Consider the following 20548-nt stretch of genomic DNA (forward strand, 5'->3'; position numbering starts at 1 on the left):
CGCGAGCCACACTGCCCGATGTTGTTCCGTTGTAAAATAACTTGGACGTCAAAGGAATGAACACAGTGATTCATTGACGCGTGGAAGCAACGGATGTTATGTTATAATCTATAACCGTAGCACTTGCATTCACATTGCGCCCGCAACATATCGAAGTAACGTCTCGGAGCGAATTTGTTTGCTTTGTTGAATGCCCGGGGGATGGCATGCGGTCCCGGTGAACTGTCGGGCTGGGACTGAGGCTGCAGAGAAGCGGGGCCGGAATGAGCACGGAGAGGATTCTCGACGGAGACTCGGACGACGGCGTCCTGGTGCACGGTAAGTGCGCGGGGTCGTCACGCGCCACTCACGTCGCGCGTGTGTGTGTATGTGTGCATGTGCATGTGTGTCTGTATTTGTGTGTATATGTGTATGGTAGTGTATGTGTGTGTATGTGTATGGTAGTGTATGTGTGTGTATGGTAGTGTATGTGTGTCTGCATGTGTATGTATGCTAGTGTATGTGTGTGGAGCGGTATGTAGCGGTTAGCGCGCTGCGCTACAAACCCGGAGATCCGAGTTCGATTTCTGCTCACGGCCAACATCAGTGACGATTATCTTAACCAGTCCTGCAATGAGTACCTGATGCAGTGTGTGAACATCGCCACTAGGGAGACAAAGGCGGCCGGGCGTGTTCCTAGCTACACACCCCGTCGTGTGGCCTTCACAGGTGCTCGCTGACAGCATTTGCGCCAACAGTGCGCTCAGGCTACACGGGGGATCTTTGTCTGACTGCACAGTTGCAATGCTATCCGAACCTGCTCTGGGCAACGTTCTAGGACAGGTAAAGTTTTTTCAAGCTCCAGTCGTAGCGACGCCACCACGGCGACATCTGCTCCACTTATAACCAAAGTAGCTGCGTTGAATACCAACAGACGAGACACGTGCACGCTCGACGGCTGCGTCCGTGCGTAGAGACGGGTCACTGCGGCTCTGACCTCGAGTCACCAGCATGCCGCTGCCCTGCAACAACAACAACAAACTCATCACATTCGTCAATAACACTATTTTAATAATATTTAGATATGTTGTAGTAAAATAATATTTTTTTGTATTTAATGTACTAATAAGAAAGGTCATTACTGCAACGTCACCTACTACTTTATCTATCAAATATATACATACCTCTTAAGGCCACCGTGTTCTTGACCAATGTTTTGAGTTTGTGTTGTTATTGGTGCTTTTGCACCACTACTACTGACGCAGCCAGCAGCAGCACCACTACACGTTGTCTTCAGTATTCAAGAGAGTAGTTCCTTAAAGCTAACACAGGTTAGTGCAAGTCACACGTCCACTCATGTTTGTTGTCCTGCCCCCGCATCTCCTATTATCACGGTTGGTTACATATGGTGCGGAAAAAGTTCAACATACATACGTCATCCCTCCATCAGATATACAACTTACATTTTCCTCTGACCTCACGTCACTCTCTCTGATTCCCATTCCCTGTCCACTGAACCCTAACCCCCACACAGCCCCCACCACCTCCCCTCTTGCTCCCACACATTTACGGACAGCTCGACAAACAGAGCGAATGTATTTGTGACGGTCCTCCAAAACGCGGCTCCCACATTATCATTCCCCCTCGACGCTGAAGTCGATCGCTGCGTCTACTTGACCTAAATGACCCCGAAGTGTGACGATCTGTCCTTGGTGGAGAGCGAAGAGGTGACAGGGATGAGGGGTGGGGGAGAGAATGGCAGAGGGGACCATGGGGATAAGAGAGCATTTCAGAGAAGGGACGAGAGGAGAGAGCTGTGGGTGAAGGATGGAGCTGTGTGTGCAGAGAGCTGTGGGTGAAGGATGGAGCTGTGTGTGCAGAGAGCTGTGGGTGAAGGAGGGAGCTGTGTGTGCAGAGAGGTGTGGGTGAAGGAGGGAGCTGTGTGTGCAGAGAGCTGTGGGTGAAGGAGGGAGCTGTGTGTGGAGAGAGCTGTGGCTGAAGGATGGAGCTGTGTGTGGAGAGAGCTGTGGGTGAAGGAGGGAGCTGTGTGTGGAGAGAGCTGTGGGTGAAGGAGGGAGCTGTGTGTGGAGAGAGCTGTGGGTGAAGGAGGGAGCTGTGTGTGGAGAGAGCTGTGGGTGAAGGATGGAGCTGTGTGTGCAGAGAGCTGTGGGTGAAGGAGGGAGCTGTGTGTGCAGAGAGGTGTGGGTGAAGGAGGGAGCTGTGTGTGGAGAGAGCTGTGGGTGAAGGAGGGAGCTGTGTGTGGAGAGAGCTGTGGCTGAAGGAGGGAGCTGTGTGTGGAGAGAGGTGTGGGTGAAGGAGGGAGCTGTGTGTGGAGAGAGCTGTGGGTGAAGGAGGGAGCTGTGTGTGGAGAGAGCTGTGGGTGAAGGAGGGAGCTGTGTGTGAGAGAGCTGTGGGTGAAGGAGGGAGCTGTGTGTGCAGAGAGCTGTGGGTGAAGGAGGGAGCTGTGTGTGGAGAGAGCTGTGGCTGAAGGAGGGAGCTGTGTGTGGAGAGAGCTGTGGGTGAAGGAGGGAGCTGTGTGTGGAGAGAGCTGTGGGTGAAGGATGGAGCTGTGTGTGGAGAGAGCTGTGGGTGAAGGAGGGAGCTGTGTGTGGAGAGAGCTGTGGCTGAAGGAGGGAGCTGTGTGTGGAGAGAGCTGTGGCTGAAGGAGGGAGCTGTGTGTGCAGAGAGCTGTGGCTGAAGGAGGGAGCTGTGTGTGGAGAGAGCTGTGGCTGAAGGAGGGAGCTGTGTGTGGAGAGAGCTGTGGCTGAAGGAGGGAGCTGTGTGTGGAGAGAACTGTGGGTGAAGGAGGGAGCTGTGTGTGGAGAGAGCTGTGGGTGAAGGATGGAGCTGTGTGTGGAGAGAGCTGTGGGTGAAGGATGGAGCTGTGTGTGGAGAGAGGTGTGGCTGAAGGAGGGAGCTGTGTGTGCAGAGAGCTGTGGGTGAAGGAGGGAGCTGTGTGTGGAGAGAGCTGTGGCTGAAGGAGGGAGCTGTGTGTGTAACGGAGGTGCAATGAACGGACTGGAGCCCTGACCTGTCTCGGCATGTTGTGAGGAGAGTGTCCGCTACACATAACCCATTCCATGCTCATACAATCTTACAATTGAGTACCTGGTGCGGTGATTTTACCGCCCATTCTCTGTTCCCATACCTGCCCTGTCTCCCCTGCCCCGAATGTACCGAACCCTCTGCTACCGTCCCACATCGCCTGGCCTAGATCCCGGACTGACCAACGTGGGCGTCGTGAATGAGGGAGCAGACATCGTGAGTGAGGAGCAGGGGGAGAGGGAGCCGGAGCAGAAGGAGGTTGCGCCCGTAGAGTTGCCTCGAGGCCTGCCGTCACCTCAATCTGCGCTGCCACGGGTACGACGTCATGACGCCGACGTGTGACGTCACTAAAGACACATCTCGAGTTGCGCTGCGTCCACAATGGCGATGGAGAACAAGAAGAAGAACCATTGCCCCCGAAACTCCGACTCTTATTTTTTATTTTAAGGCTACAGAGTTGGCCCTGCGAGGTGCAGCGTGTTATTATTATGATTATATTTTAATATGGTTATAACATTCCATTGTGAGTGACATGGGGAGCCTGTGTATACTGCACAGCATACAAATTAAACGGTTAACTTCGTGGAATATATTGCCGATCAGAAACCATGCCATTGATCCGTAAAACTGAGTCACAGTAGCAGTGTTATTGGAGATTGAGATCGGGAGTAATGAAAGTGCAATAGATCATGGAGTCTTTGTGATGAGGAAATAATACTCCAATGTTATAATGCCTTTAGATGAAAGGTGATGGCTGATTCTGTGAATTTTGCTGATGTACCTGAGAGAGATGTGGGTTTTTCGTAATGTTTATAAATACATTTGTGTTTGAAGGTGAAGCTACAAGTGAGCCCGTGGCCTCGTTGTGTGTAAGCCGCATTCACATCACACGAGGTGTTGTGACACACGGCAGGGAGCGGTAGTGCAGTGACGATTATCTGAACCGGTCCTGGGCTTCCCCTAGGTCGGCTCAGCCTCAAATGAGTACCTGGTGTGAAGTGTAAACAACACAACTGAGGAGTCAAAGGCGGCCGGGTGTGGTGCTGGCCACCTACCCCCTCGTGTACCATGCCTGCCTTCATAGGTGCTCGCTAACAGCACTTGCCACAACCGTCTGTTGAGGCTATTCAGGTGATCTTTGTCTTTTTGTATTTTAGGGTCCTATTTTGCCTCTCCAAAAGGACACTGTCTACTTCCGCGATGGGATCCGTAGAATCGACTTCATTCTCGCTTACGACGATGAGAATAATTCTCAGGGGGCCATCAAGAATCAGGTAAGACTGCCTGCTCCCATCGTCACCACCTCCCTCCCTCCCATATCCGCCAGCACACGCATCCTGCACCATCACCCAATCAGTAACTTGCACCCACCAAACCCTCTCTCTGACTCTAACACTGAGTTGTTATAGTTTTAGTTCCCCCCCCCCCACCCCAGTTTTATCCCAATTGTGCTGTCAGTGACATGTCATGAGATGGACACTAAAATATTTCAGATGTATCTGCATTCCGTCATATGTTAAAGAACAGCCCGCGGAAGTGTATATCACAGAACTACCTCCGATATCGTGATCCCTGGTCGACACAGTGGAGGGAAGCATAGTTAAGGTTGCATGAGTCAATGCTGGTGAATTGCCAGACGTTAAAGGCTCGGGCCCTCTCTTCAAGATATAAGTCTAAGTTCGATTCAAAATTCTATCACACATATCATTGAGTTATTGCGGAAAAATAACAAAGTTGATCAATAGAAGATGTCTTCTTTACATACATACCTCTCCTTCCTATATCCGTCTCTCCACATGGGTAGTATTGAAGTAGTTTAGTGATGTTACGCTCCACGAACGTTGTCAGCTGTGACTCGGAGTACGGGAAATGTATTCACCTCTTGACTCGCACAGTGACAAGAGAACGTGGTTTTTGATATCACATGAGACGTGGTATAACATCAAGTGCCGGACTTTGTTTGGCAGGAGAAGAGGTCCAAGTATCAGGCGAGTTTAATGAAGATGGGTCTGGAACTGGAGATTGAGCCCAAGGAGGTACGTTGCCTTTGTCTCTGAGCTAAATAGTATAGATACAGTACAGTAAGTCCTCGTTTAGCATGGTACATGGGTTCCTGAAAAGTGCCACTTGAAGCGAAAAATGTGCTCAATAAGGTAAAGTTAAATTTTGGAGACATGCGATGTCCACACACTATACAATGGTGGGACAAATAATTGAGGGTTCATAGCCGCGCTACCGTACCATTCCGCGTACTATGTCCTACCGCTCAGCCGCACAGCTCAAGGAAGTAGTTCATCCTCAACCGCTCTGAAACCGCGTTATAACGGGGCGCGTTCCGCATTACAACAGGCGTGTTCTGTGTTATACGCAAAAAGTGTTACAAAAATAGAAGAACCAAGTTATAGCTAAAACGCGTTGTGTGAACACACTTTTTCATGAGAACTTTACCATTTACTGTAGCCTTGAATTGCGTATTCGGGAAATGGATTGTGATTTTACGCAGTTTTAGTCATATCTTTCAATTGTGATATAAGAAGCAATATAAATAAAATAGGCTACGTTTGCTCTCTTTGACAGGAACGCGGTTTAATTTAGAAAGTGAATACTACTATTTGTTTTTTACCAGGCAAGGCCCACTGACCTATAGAGCTATTTTTTAGAAGCGACTTGGCCATAAATGATAGCTCAACGAAGTGGGCTTATCGCGTGGGCATTTATAGCAGCCAAATACTCTAAAAGCGTGATGTTGATCCTAAATGTGGAGGGGAAAACCGGAGGACCCGGAGAAAAATCCACACGACCACGGGGAGAGAGAGAACCTGAACTCCACATACTCCGAACGTGAATTAGCCCCGTAGTTGAGTTTTATACGGCACGACCGCGGCAAGCCACGCGCACCGATGCCGAGTTTTGACGCTGACCTTAAGTGCCGTTCACCAGGAGTCGGTGAGCGGACGCACCACCTACGTGAAGGTGCATGCGCCGTGGACCTCGCTGACCACCTACGCCGAGATCCTGCACATCCAGGCAAGGCGCCGACGATGATTGTGACGATGATTGTGACGGCGATCGCGATGGTGATTGCGGTAATATTTATGATGATATTTGTGATGATGATTGATGATGAATGTGACGATGGTTTCGATGATTGTGCAGCTGATGATGGTGATAACAACGTCTCGCCTCGCACGTTGTTGACAAGCCTCAGGCCCGCTGAGGCTTTGCTACTGCTTCTATACGTCCTTGTGACTCACGGAATATGTGATCATTATTGACTCGCAATAACTTACTGTATTGTCGATGTGTATTCTCTGTTAATAGTCTCCGCTGCCTTGGGTGGAGACTAGTTGTGATGATGATGATGATCAAGATGATTTTGATTGTGACGATTCATAATGAGAATCATAATCTTTATTTATCCTGGAGAAAGCGAATGAGCTAGGAAGCTCTTCTTTCACAGATGTCCAGTGGGGGTGGTTCAGAACGTTGCAACAACAACCAGGACAAAATACGATTGGAGTGCAAAGCATAGGCAAGCTAATCAAAGCACTAAAAATAAACACGTTAAATAGATAAAGTATGTAAGTACAAATTGAAAATGTATATATTTCTGCTTCTGATAATTGTGATGATGATGTTATGATGATCATGATTGTGATGATGATGATGATGATAATAAACGTACCGCATGCTGGGACATCGAAATACATAATCTGGAAAGAGAAATACAAAGCTTAGAAAGAATACGCATATTAGAAACATCACGTTGTCTGTTCATGAAAGTTAGTGGTCGAGGGCAGAACGCGTCGCTAGAAGGGGCGATGGTTGCTGGCCGAGACTAAAGGTTGAGTGGCAACCAACAGAGAGACCACTCCTAAATGGATGTCCATCGTAGAGATGTAAAGATGAGACTGGCTCATGTGCAGGTGCCCATGATAGGAGCATCTCGTTAAGGAGCATAAACCATCACGCAAACTCCGGTCATCCTCGCAGCAACTTTTGGTTCACCATTTAACAAAGATGGTTACTGCATCGCACGCTTTCAGATGTGCTTCTGCGGCCATCTGGAACGCTCTTCCTTCCGATATTATGGAAGCCACTGGCGCTATGCACTTTTAAATCTAGACTAAAAACTAATTTCTTTAGAAGTGCCTTTTATGTTTAGTTTGTTGTCCTTCCCCTGTACCTCTGATTACCACGGTTGGCTACATATGGTGCGACAGAAGGTCAACATACATACATAGAGGCAAGGGTGAGGCTACGTGAGTATTTGGCATGGAGGCAGAGGAATAAGCTGTTGGCAGATGCATTGCGGCAACGTACGGCCGTGGCAGATACCTCTGACACTGAGATCTTCAGTGGCAGTGGATTGATCGTGGCTGATAATGATTACAATGATGAAATGTAAAACAGACGCATTATCATGCCACGTGCTCAAAGCAAATGATTTAACAGATTTAACAATCGAACAGGTGCCACTCAAGGAGAGCGACCTCACCCGGGTGTCGCGCTCACAGCATGGACTTCTGGACTACCTGAGCAAGCCATTCCGCCTGAAGCCAGGAGCCGTGCCTGAACAACCCGAATACTTCACGTCGCCGTTCAAGCATTCGCAGCAGGACTTCTACTCCATCACAGACCATGAAGTCCTCATCCCGCCAGCCATACGTAGCCAAATCGTACGCCCAACACGTGTCAAGTTTGCCCGGGGTTAGGATTTAGCTGTCAGGTTAAGATGTGGTCCTGTTGGGAAAAAATTCAAATTTCCGGGAGGCTCAACCATGGCACGTGGTGAGCTAGAAGCCATTATCTCCGTGAGCCCGGCCTATGCCCACTCAATAAATCAAACCGAGAATGACCGATCTCGTTCTGATATCAGCCCTTTTTACTCTTCTGTCAACCCCTGCAGACACAATACACAGTGGAATCTGTAATCCATGGCTCACCCAGCACTGTGTATGATGCGTGCTCATGCAGGTCTACTACATGCTGCTCCAGTGTGGCGTCTCGCAGGGCAGTAAGAAGACGTTCAACTATAACCAGATGATGGACAATGGCTGCTACACCGTTGCCTACCCACTGCACGATGTGAGTCGGGAGTCGGCGGCGGTGGTTAAACAAGGTCATGCGGCTAGGGTTGGCTGGTTCCATTGGGGAACACTTTTCGCACAACACGGAACGCGCATCGTTATAATGCGGAGGGCGCCCCGTTATAATGCTGTCTCTGAGCGGTCAATGATGAAGTACTTTTGAGCTGCATGGCTGAGCGGTACAGTGATACAGTACGTGGAATAATGCAGCGACGTGGTGGTGTACCCTCAGTTATTTGTCCCGCCTTCTCACTGTGAGTGAGTAAGTAGTACCTCGTGTCTTGACACACTTTATCATCACCTATGGGGACATGTTTTCACTGAACGTATTTTTCACCGAATGCAGGAACTTTCCAGGAAGGCATCTGCTACCACGTACGACGAGGACTTGCTGTGCTCGCTCACCGCTGCAGCTGTGCCTCAGGGTCACAGTCATTGATGCCCGTGAAATATCTGTGCAACTTATAAATCGCATTATCGTTATTGTTATTTAGAGAATCCGTCGAATAGATTTCCATCCTGCTCTACCCACAATACCTGCCAATTGGCTACCTGAGGAGGGCCCATTCATATCGCCGGGTGGACAGATGTGCGTTGGTGATCACAGACACTTGCTCCATCGTTTCAACTGCCACACCAGTAGACCGAACCGGCCACCTCTGCATTTCAAGTCCATTGCGGCACTAACCATGCCTCCACGGCCAGGGTTTACTGTGGGGCAGTGGGGGGTGAGTTGGTCATTAGTGAATGTAGTGTGCACCGTGTGCCCGTGTGTATGTATGCATGTACAACTTCTTTCGCACCGTACGTAGCCAACAGTGCTGCTAATCGTAGGTGTGGTTAGTGATTGTGATTCCCGTGTCAGAGTCAGTACGAGTACCCGCCAGAGGACTCGAGCGGTCGGGGCGACCGCAACACGTTGTGGCGCGAGTGGGCGAGACCCAGGCGCTTCTTCAAGGAGCAGCCCCTCGACCTTGTGCGGTGAGGTCACGCGCTATCCACTGCTGGGCGAAGGCCTCCCAACGCCGTCTCCCGTGACGGCCACAGTGGAGCTTAGTCTCGACCAACGACCATCATCATAATCCATTTTGGGGACGTGGGCCCACCTCTCTTCACAGTCAAGATTAAATACAAAATTAGATGCATTTAAATAGCATTGTTTGATTCGATTAGTGTGTGACATGTGTATATGAGAATAGCGTGTAATGGGATTCGGTTTTATTATTCGTCTAAATACAATTGCATCTCAAGATAATGTTCATAAACATATGTACAGTATATTGATTTTTGCGGCACAGGAGCGGTAGCGCAGTGGTCAGCGCACTGCGCTACGAACTTGGCCACCCCAGTTCAATTCCCGTTCAAGGCCAAACCCATTGACGATTATCTGAACCAATCCTGGGCCTGCCCTAGGCAGACTCAGCCTCAAATGAGTACCCGGTGCGGTGTGTGAACATCGCCATTGGAGGGGCAAAGGCTGCCGGGCATGATTCTGGCCACTCCACCCCCTCGTGTGCCATGCCGGCCTTCATTAGGTGCTACTCGCGAACAGCACTTGCTCCGAAAGTCTGTGAAGGCTATAAGGGGGATCTTTGTCTTTTGTCGCCGGCACAGCTCGTACTTTGGCGAGCAGGTGGCTCTGTACTTCGCGTGGCTCGGCTTCTACACCAAGATGCTGAGCGTCGCTGCGCTCGTTGGCCTCGCGTGCTTCCTCTTCGGAGCGGTGAACAAAGAGCAAAGCTTCTCCAAGTATTCGCCAAACACGCGCGCATTAACAAACGCACGCAAGCACGCACGCCCATGTACACACACGGGTGCAGATACAGAACACAAGGGTACAGCTCTCCTGCGTGGCAATGCGCACTGTGAAATGAGTGACAGCGAGCACCTACGAAGCGTACATATGCAACGTACATATTATGTAATGTATGTTATTTGTATTTTAATGGGATGCTGCCGTGGTGTAACTGTTAGGACACTGGAGTTGCAATCCAAAGGTCGCTGGTTACATTTCCCAGCATCGCACTTTAAACAATTGGCAACATTTCTAGCTCCCCGGCTTTGTTTGCCAAGCAGTATACAATACATGGAGACGCCACGGCTATGCGTTGGCATGTCGCTTGTGGAGTGGTAAAGTTATGAACTCTTCCAAGACGTTGGGCCAGCGTGGAAGAGTAGGCCTATATCCCTCGAGAAGGGCACTCTAGTTTCTCTGCTCGGGTGGAGGTCTTTCCAGGAGCAGTGACGCTGAGCAAGCAATTTCAAGGCTGCACCTTTAACTTTTCCACACTAGACGTGCATAATGCACATACATACAATGCATGTGTAGTTGATACAAACGGGAGGAAACTTTCTTTGAGGCAACACATTTATTATAACATTAACGCGTATAGAACACAAAGGGGTAATGGCCCCTTCCACCCGATACGCTTGGGAGGTATCTCCTCTGGGCGAGAGTGCCTCTCTCTGGCTACGTTCTAACCCTACACCGGTGAAGCTTGAGTCGTCACTGGTTAAGCTGGAGCCGACCCTAGCCACGGGGTTCGGCTCTGCTCCTTGGGCTCTTCTCTTCGAGTCTTCAGGAGGCTCTTCAACTTCAGGCGGACTACTGCCGGGACTGTTCAGAGGTCCGACTTTTATACCGAGCCGTGGCTGACTCCGTCCCCGGCCACACCTTCCTTCTCGATCCTTCCAGCAGGGCCTGGGGGTGACGTCATCCCCCAGCCCCCCTCTTGGGGTCTGCACCAATGGGCATGCCGTTCCTTAGGGGTTTCCGTTGGGCCACGTGGGCCATCGTCCCTTCACACTGGGGCTCAGCCCTCTTGCGCCCCCTATTGACACGTGGCCGGTACTACCGGCTGAGAGGATTGGAGATGGCGCATCGCGCCCAATAATATCCCTACACATGTATACAATGTGTGTGTGTATACAATGTGTGTATGTATACAATGTGTGTATGTATACAATGTGTGTATGTATACAATGTGTGTATGTGTGTATGTATACAATGTGTATGTATACAAAGTGTTTATGTGTACAATGTGTGTTTGTGTACAATGTGTGTATGTATACAATGTGTATGTATACAATGTGTGTATGTATACAATGTGTTTGTGTACAATGTGTGTTTGTGTACAATGTGGGTATGTATACAATGTGTGTTTGTGTACAATGTGTGTATGTATACAATATGTGTATGTGTACAACAGAGGTGTGGACTCGAGTCATGTGACTTGGACTCGAGTCAGACTCGAGTCATGAATTTGATGACTTCAGACTCGACTTGGACTTGCATAACAATGACTTTGTCCCACCTCTGAGGTGTGGACTCGAGTCATGTGACTTGGACTCGAGTCAGACTCGAGTCATGAATTTGATGACTTCAGACTCGACTTGGACTTGCATAACAATGACTTTGTCCCACCTCTGGTGTACAATGTGTGTTTGTGTACAATGTGTGTATGTGTACAATGTGTGTATGTGTACAATGTGTGTATGTATATAATGTGTGTATGTATACAATGTGTGTATGTGTACAATGTGTGTATGTATACAATGTGTGTATGTATACAATATGTTTGTATACAATGTGTGTATGTATACAATGTGTGTTTGTGTACAATGTGTGTATGTATACAATGTGTGTTTGTGTACAATGTGTGTATACAATGTGTGTATGTGTACAATGTGTGTTTGTGTACAATGTGTGTATGTGTTTATGTATACAATGTGTGTATGTAAGTTGAACTTCCTTTGCACCGTAGGTAGCCAACCGTGCTAATCGAAGGTGCGGAAGGAGGGGAAAGACAATCTCCTAATGACGTAAAGATATCCTCATCCAGCAGTGGATTGACAAAAGCGATGTTCACATTCCTGCAAGACATGCATACAAAGATGACACACTTCTGATGCTAACGAAAATGAAAGTTACAATCACGTTTCTTGGGTTAGATCGCGCAAGCGTGAATGTGTCGTAAACCCCCCTCTACACTCCGGTGTGCTGAACTCGTACCTCATTTGCACTTTATTTTTGTTTACGTGTCAAACCAATTCACTGTGTCGGGTGGAGGTAGGTTCACGACACATTTATATTTACGCGATTTTTAGCCAAACAACCTTATTTTGAATAGTATTGGTGGCAAAAGTCTACGTGTTAAACTGAATACGAAACTGTTTGCTGCACGTCAGCACCGTATTACATTGGCAAATGCCAGAAGGTGGCACCGAGCCTGTGGCCTGACCTTGTTTCAAGGGAGGCGCACCAACATCCAGGGGGAGGGGGCAGCCCCAGTCGGTGTTCGGCGCTGACGCTCGCCCACGTTCAACTCTCACGCGCGCGCCCGTCGGTCGTGTGCCTCGGTCGTGTGCGTCGTGTGCGAGCGCAGCGACGAGTTGTGTGACGACGCGCTGAGCGGGGCCCTCGTCATGTGCCCCCAGTGCGACAAGACGTGCACCTTCTGGATGCTGAACAGTACCTGCGAGTCTGCCAAGGTGTGGCGCGCGCCGCAGGCGTTCCCTGTGCTCTGTCGATTGGGGACGCACGCTGGTCATTGGCGCTGTACTCCACCAGGAGAAAAGAAAATACAAATCTGTTGAGATTGTAGCATCATTAGCAATAATTAAATTGTAGCACATCACGCTCTTTATGTAGGTGTAAAAACTATAACGAACCTCCTGCCAGCCGCACAGACGCTTGGGGAAAGTTCTGTCAGCGAGCACCTACTATGGGCAGACAGGCACGCGAGGGGGTGGTGTGGCTAGAGCCACTCATGACCGCCTTTGTCTCCCAAGTGCTGGTTCTTTAAACGACACTCCAAATACTCAGTCGACCAAGGGGGATGCCCAGGAGAGGGTCAGATAATTACCATCGATGTCCAGGAATCAAACTCAGGTAGCTGGCTTCATAGCGCAGTGCGCTCACCGCGATGCCACCACTTTCACTGGGCGTTAAGGGGACGTCCATAAATGACGTCATGCACCGAGGGTGGGGGGGTCAGACATTTGTGACGATGTGTGATGAGGGGGGGGGGTATATGCACTACATTGACAATAGTTTAAAGCGATTTGAAGCATGTGTCTTTTTTTTGGGGGGGGGGGGCAGAGCTTTGTGACGTCATATTTGAGGGGGGTCTGACTTTTTGTGACGCCGTGTGACTTAGGGGGGTGGGGGTCAAAAATCGTCCAAAATCGCGTGACGTCATTTATGGACGTCCCCTTGTGTTGTTGCAGAATTCCTACATGTTTGACAACCCGGCCACCATATTCTTTGCAGTGTTCATGGGACTTTGGGGTGAGTGATGCTGAACACTGGCACACGTTTCACGGACACAGTGCCACGTTTCAACGTGTTTGTGCTGACGATGATGAACGGCATACCATCGTGTCTTGCAACGTCCTTATCCAACGGCCACGTGTATGTATTGGCCCATTTGTCAATCCACTGCTCGATGAGGGCTCTCCCACACCTTTAAGGCGTTGGGGGCTATTTTAATATACGTCCCTGCGTGGCGAGTGCGGGTTGGTGAGGGTTGGGTGCAGGGTGCAGCACACCGACGTTTCCCCTGCGCGTCTCTGCTCTGATCACCCGTAAAGCGCAGCCTGCAGACGACTATGACAGCCGAGCGTGTTGAACACGTCGGCTTTCGCGACCAATAGTGTTCATACAGGTTTTGGGGTTAGATCGCGTACATATAAATGTGTCGTTAACCGACCACCACCCGACACAATTAGTAAGGTGTGTGACGTAAACAAAACGTGCCAATGAGTGACTACTTCAACACAACTGTGTGTTGGAGAGTAAACCCACAACATTTACAGTCAGAGTACGACGTTTCTATGGTGATTACAACCAGCTCCATCAGGCGAATTGCCAGAATTCTGAAGAAGTCTTCCTGCTTCTGAAAGGCATGGCAGCAACCACCAATGCGAGCGCTTTCCCGACTCAATTCTGCCGAGTTTCCGAGTTCCGATGAGGCACGTCGTGAGTGATCCAATGACCACAGCTGAAGGCTCCGAGTAGTCGTGATCCCTGGTGCCCCGTGCCAATCAAACTGCGCTTTGAAAAAGACACATGCCAGAATGCGTTAGGAAACATCTAAAACATCGAGCATAGTCGGTAGAGTTACGTGACCGTTGAAAGTGAGCCCTCCTGGCAGCCATGGTGTTCCTGGAGATGTGGAAGCGCTCCCAGGCGTCGCTGGCGTTCCGATGGGACCTGACGGCAGCCGCGCAGAGCGAGCCGCCGCGGCCCGAGTACGAGGCTCGCTGCTCCGGCAAGAAGCTCAACGTCGTCACCATGGTAACTCTTCCTTCCATCACCACGGTGACCACCTCATCGCACACACCTCTGTCTTGTGCAATTGCAAGTGTTACAATTATTTTCAATTTAAAGCTTTCGTGACTGCAATGATTCATATTCTTGGTTCTTTCGGTAAAGTCACGTAGAAGGGAAATAATTAAATAATAATAATAATAAAATGTCGTTAGATATAAATGTGTCTCCACAAATCTGGCTGTCGCCTGATGAAGCTAGTTGTGATTACTGGCGAAACATCGTATTCAGATTGTAAATGTTGTTGATTTGCTCTCCAACACACCGGTGTGCTGTACTAGTGACGATCTGGCATGCTCTGTTTACGTGACAAACTTCACTAATTGGCTGTGTCGGGTTGTGGCGGGATTAACGACACATTTATATTTGTGTGCTCTAACACAAAAAAAACTATATTATGGATGTACAATTCTACTTTTTTTCTCTTCTTCATACTTTTCTGACTTTTCCGCCAATTTTATTCTGGTTTTGCTATCGGCGTCTTCTCTGAACATTCGCAGAGCAGTGCATCAATGACCCCCCTTCGAGATTGGTCCTTTCGCAGTAGATATTTCAGAGTTACTGAAGATCCCTTTCAGTGACCTCTGAACATACACTAGGGGGCAGCACGTTCCCACCCACCCGCCTATTTCCTCCAGACGGTCAATACGATACCGTATAATACAAGTCTTTTGGGTTTGATCGCGTAAATATAAATGTGTCGTTGGGTGGTAGCATGTTTAACGACACATTTATATTTAACCAAAGAAAAACCTGTGTTATGGATATTGGTCGCGAAAGCCTACGTGCTAAACGGACGGCACCGTATGTATCACGTGACAGCACACCCTGATATATAGTTTATTTATTAAAGCTGAAATGTAGTCAAAGGACGACTCGTGTAGCCAAGCTTAACGGGTGCGCTCAGTAATCAAAGACAAAGACCCCCCCCCCCCCCCGCATGCAGCCTTAGCAGACGTGCTGGGCAAGTTCTGCTCGCGAGCAGCACCAATGAAGGCCGGGCACGGTACACCAACCCCGACCGCCTTTGTCTCCCCAGTGGCGATGTTTACACACCGCACCAGGTACTCATTTGAGGCTGAGTCGACTCAGTAACCACACTCAACGTGACGGTCTCCCCTATCCAAACTGGGTTCTCCTCTCATCTGTGTGTGCACTGCGGGTACAGGAGGAGGAGCCCCACGTGCCCAAGACGACCCTGGGGCTTCGCTACTGTCTGTCCGGAGTCACGGTGGTCTTCTGGGTGAGTCCACCCATCCAGCAGCAACACTTACATTGAACCAATCCTCCTGATGCAGTCACATAATGACCAAGTCAACTGCAATGCTCTCGAATCTCATCAGATGTCGGAAGCTTATCAGCGTTAAGCCTGGGTGCTGCGTGTGATGGGTAACCATCGTGCACAAAGCTGGTGTCGTAGGCTCCTGCGGGGCTGTGTGGTGGACAGCAGAGGGCAATGGAGCAGAATCTGTACTTGTACTGATCAGCATGCTGGAGAATGGGCACGTGACCCCCACGACCCACACAGGTGTGGGGAGGCCGTCATCCAGCAGTGGATGCACGGCTCTTACTGTACATGTGTACTTGACCCAACCCCAGCAGACACACTGTTCTCTGCCATCAGGGTTGGCACTCATACTCCCGGCGAACCTCTGCATGACGATGACACGTCAGGGTCTAGAACTCTGAATGATTATATAATTACATTCCTCTGTCCATCTAATCAACTGAAATATCCACGGCTGGCCCCAAGGCAATGAATGGCGCGACGTTTTGATGATTTGTGGTTGTGCCGTTTATTGAGTTGTCATGAGCCGTAACTTATCCTCAAAGCTGAAATGTCGTCAAAGGACGACCTGGGGCGCCACGGTGCCGAGATGTTAACTACCTCGCCTGATGTACAGGAGGTCGTGGGTTCGCTCACGACCCTGACACCTGTCAATTTAGAGTTTGCATGTTCTCCCTCTGGTCGCATAGATTTTTCTCCGGGTCCTCCGGATTTCCCTCCACATTTAGAATCAACATGCGTTTAGAGTATTCGACTGCTATACATTTCCACACGATCAGTCCCTTCGTTGATCTGTCATTTGTGGCCTGGTCGCTTCTGATAAAAGATCTATATAGCTGAGTGGCCCTTATCTAAAAAAAAAGAAGTACTAGTTTTATCCGAGCCTTGACCTGAAAGGCTTCCGGCCTTGGATTGGGCTTGTGGATTTTGGCCTCAGCCTCGTGGATCCCGGCCCTAAATCTGACTGTGTCATGCCGAGCCAGAAGTGAATAATAAAACTTTGGCATCACAAGACATCTAAAGCTGGCTTGGGGCCAAGCAGAGATGAGGGGGAGGGGAGAGTTAATGATTGATGCCATACGTTGTGCCAGTCAATCTAACTGGGGGGGTGCCAGCGTCATACATTAATTGCGTCTGCAGCATGGCTCGGGTTCTGCAGTGAAAAAAACCAAACTGGCGCTTCCTGAGCTGTCCTGGCACAGCTTCAGCGTGGCTTGGTTGTACAGCGGAAAAACCCAGGTACAAAGCTAGGGTCAACTTCACCCACTCCCGGATTCCTCGTGTTCCTGGCAGATGCTCCTGATCATCGCGAGCATCCTGGGCGTCATTGTGTACCGCCTCTCCATCTTCATCATCTTCGCCTCGAGTATTCCCAAGCAGGTGTCTGAAATCAAGGTGATCGGCACGTTGCTCACGCCGCAAATGGCCACCTCCATCACGGCCTCCGTCCTCAACGTCATAGTCATCATACTCCTCAACAAGTGCTATGACAGGCTGGCTCTTGTCCTCACCGACCTGGGTAAGTTGTATCTCCATCGTGGTTTTCATCAGAAGTTTATTGTCTGACTGAAGCCCTTTGAACTATAAAGATTTTTTCAAAGGCGACTCGGATGGCAGGCAACATCAAAGCATTCCACTATTACATATTTATACGAGCAATTATATTTTTTGTAGGTTGTCTGTTATCATCGCCTGTTTAAATAGTGACTGTTTTATGTCAGTATCTTGGGTTTAATCGTGCAAAGGCTTTCATGGCAGTTACATCGCTGTGAGATGCCATGAACTAACCATTTCCATTTGTATGCGCCAGTAGCGGACAACTTTTTTTGGAACAGCGCCCCCCCCCACCCCCCCACCCCCACTAGTCTCCACACGCCCCACCCCCCGCCCAACTGAACATTTTTTTACTTTAAAAGGTAAGGCCCACTGAGTTATACAGCTCTTTTTCAGAAGCGACCTGGCCACAAATGATAGCTCAACGAAGCGGCCTATCATGTGGACATTTATAGCAGCCAAATACTCTAAATGCATGATGTTGATTCTAAATGTGGAGAGAAGATTCCACGCGACCACGGGGAGAACATGCAAACTCCAAATATACAGCAGCAGGCATCAGGGTTGGGATTGAACCCACAAGCGGCTTGATATACCAGGCGAGGGAGTTAACATTTTGCCAGCGCGGCGCCCCTACTACTGTACGGCAATTAAAACTCTCAATTGGTGTGCGTGGGTTGCTCAAACATATCGACCGAACCACAGTGTAAATTCTCTCTGCTGTTCGTCCCTCATTTAGCTTGCCACTCAATTGTTAGTCTCTACTGCTGGCCAACATCCCTTCTAACGACGCGTCTTGCTGAAGCCCACTTTACCTATCGTTCAACATCAAGCATCCCTTAATGTGTTACCATCCTAGCTTAAAAGAAAATACTTAACCATCTCTGGAAAGTACTCGTGAATGATTGGAAGGAGGCACCTATCTACCAGTTATTGCCCATGGGCAGTTTTCACCAAGAACCAATCATAATAGGTTAACACTTAAAATGGCAGCAGCAGCTGCTGCAGGTATTTAAAAAAAGTCTATAGAGTACATCATATTCCGTACAACAGCGGCATACAAAACTTCAAGTGTTGGTATGTCCCTCTGACCCATTCCCGCCCCTACTGGACATCTGTAAAAATAACTTTATAGGTCATCGGATTCCTCCAGTCTAACTAAAAATTATTTTTCTGAAACATCTTGGAGATTCACTCCACATCTCCTGAGCTGTTTACTGGCTATCTAAACATGTTACACTCTACAATGTTGCAAATCCTGCATATTACATCATCACTCATTTTCTCAGCCTATGTATCAGTACAAAAATAAACACCAATGTGCATTTTGTACCCCTGTTGGGTTCACGTGTCCACGTGTGACCTTTGTTTCCATGCCCGCAGAGATGCCCAAGACGCAGGCAGACTTTGAAAATCAGCTGACGCTCAAGAAATTCCTCTTCCAGTTCATCAACTACTACTCCGCTTGCTTCTACATCGCATTCTTCAAGGGCAAATTCATCAGCTACCCCGGGGACTATGTGTACCTCGGCATATGGAGAAACGAGGAGGTGTGTGGGTCAGTGGTGTTGGGCCACGTAGTTCCATGCTGTTTGGGTCACATTCAACCACATTTTTTATGTTGTAAATAAATTAGAGCCACAAAAACGTCTTTGTGGGAAATTGGAGTGTGGCAATGTATGCCTGCGAGACATAAACTATATTGTGGCACCACGGTGGTGAGATATTTACGACCTAGCCTGGTATACAGGAGGTCGTAGGTTCGATGCCAAACCTGACGCCTGTTGTATATTTGGAGTTTGCATGTCTCTCTCCCTGTGGTTGCGTGGATTTTTCTCCGAGTCCTCCAGTTTTTCCCTTCGCACCAAATGTTTGAATAAAATAAGACGATAATTAGAAATGTATTCAATATCTTTAGTGCCCATACTCTTTGGTTCTTTCGGTGATGTAACATAGGTGAAAAATAATAAATAATAAATAGAAATAAATCAATCACGACGTTTCAATTGCAACACAAGCAATCATCATCAGTGTTGAAATTGAAAGTCGCGATCTATTTATTTATTTATTTCCACCTACGTGACTTTACAGAAAGAACCAAAGAGTATGGATCCTTGCAGTCACGAAAACTTCAAATCTAGAATCTTTAGTGCCCTTGTAATGCCTTGCCATGTTTCACTACTGTAGACGTTATGATGACTAATTATTAATGGACCAATATTTAGTGATAACTTTTTAGTTTGTTCTTTTTAGTCTTGGTGCCACTTCTTAATTTGTTCATTATTTTTTGAGTTCACTTGTATACATAATTTGTATACATAATTTGTATACATAATTAATGTACATCGTTATGGGATGCTATTAGCATGAATGACGCTATATAAAACGAAAGCATTATTAAGGTTGCTCTTAATCTACTCTACATTCCCTACAATCCATCTAGTGTTCCCCAGCCGGATGTCTCGTTGAACTAACTACTCAGCTCACCATCGTCATGGGCGTCAAGCAGATCTTGGGCAATTTCCAGGAAATCATCCTCCCGTGAGTAGTGCTTTCGCTTGAGCCGGGATATCTGATCGTTTAAGCGAGTGTACTTCACTCATTGTCAGAGGGGTGGGGGGGGACACTTTCGCAGAGGACGCCAAAGGGCTTTTTGGCGTCCTCTGGTCTACCACAAACATCGTGGTTAATGCAGACATGATTCCTTGTAAAAGGTTTCAGTTTGGTGTTTTAACATCTTAACACCTGTTTTGTTGCCAAAAAAAAGGGGAAAAACCTACTATCATATTTTGGTACTGGCAAAGGAGATTCCATGATGTAGATTCTGATTCTGCTTCTGGTTTAGATACCACTTGCCACTAATCCGTGCCCAGGAAATAAAGAAGTCACAAAGGTTCAGAGCACCATGTGAGAACCTCTGTGGACACTGCTTACAACAGGGTGATCAACTGATGTAGCGCCTTTAGAATCATGAGGGCAGCGTCCATTCCAGATGCCACACATTGTTTAAGTGTGCTCGGGAACACGCTTGCAAATTGGCTGGCATGAGTGATGCTTCACCCTGCGTATGCCTACTGCTGCCAAGTACTGAGAGGAACAGAACACTGCAGTACTACGCAGTTTTCAGCAGTAAGAATGATAGCCACTGCAAATTAATCATCAATTAGTTACTAATTTAAATGCTCAAAGGGGTGTGTGTTATATTTTGTCCCTTCCAGACACACTCTGCTAAATTTAACTCTAGTCAACTGTCCTGACAAT

At 48.4% G+C, this 20548-nt stretch overlaps 1 protein-coding gene across 1 annotated transcript in view; it reads left to right on the forward strand.

Annotated features, from left to right (window-relative positions):
- Positions 1-20548, forward strand: part of LOC133340785 (anoctamin-5-like) — a 29921-nt gene continuing 9373 nt past the window's right edge. Inside the window, exons 1-16 of the mRNA XM_061549176.1 lie at positions 1-318; positions 3194-3339; positions 4182-4298; positions 4992-5060; positions 5965-6051; positions 7497-7703; positions 8002-8112; positions 8980-9095; positions 9729-9863; positions 12500-12605; positions 13344-13404; positions 14270-14412; positions 15614-15688; positions 17027-17252; positions 18671-18837; positions 19731-19828. Coding sequence (XP_061405160.1) covers positions 264-318; positions 3194-3339; positions 4182-4298; positions 4992-5060; positions 5965-6051; positions 7497-7703; positions 8002-8112; positions 8980-9095; positions 9729-9863; positions 12500-12605; positions 13344-13404; positions 14270-14412; positions 15614-15688; positions 17027-17252; positions 18671-18837; positions 19731-19828 — 1919 coding nt within the window. The 5' untranslated portion in view covers positions 1-263. The remainder of the gene's footprint in view (positions 319-3193; positions 3340-4181; positions 4299-4991; positions 5061-5964; positions 6052-7496; positions 7704-8001; positions 8113-8979; positions 9096-9728; positions 9864-12499; positions 12606-13343; positions 13405-14269; positions 14413-15613; positions 15689-17026; positions 17253-18670; positions 18838-19730; positions 19829-20548) is intronic.

This window comes from Lethenteron reissneri, chromosome 2 (genome assembly GCF_015708825.2).
Source record: "Lethenteron reissneri isolate LAM-NWPU_2019-01 chromosome 2, ASM1570882v1, whole genome shotgun sequence".
NCBI lineage: Eukaryota > Metazoa > Chordata > Hyperoartia > Petromyzontiformes > Petromyzontidae > Lethenteron > Lethenteron reissneri.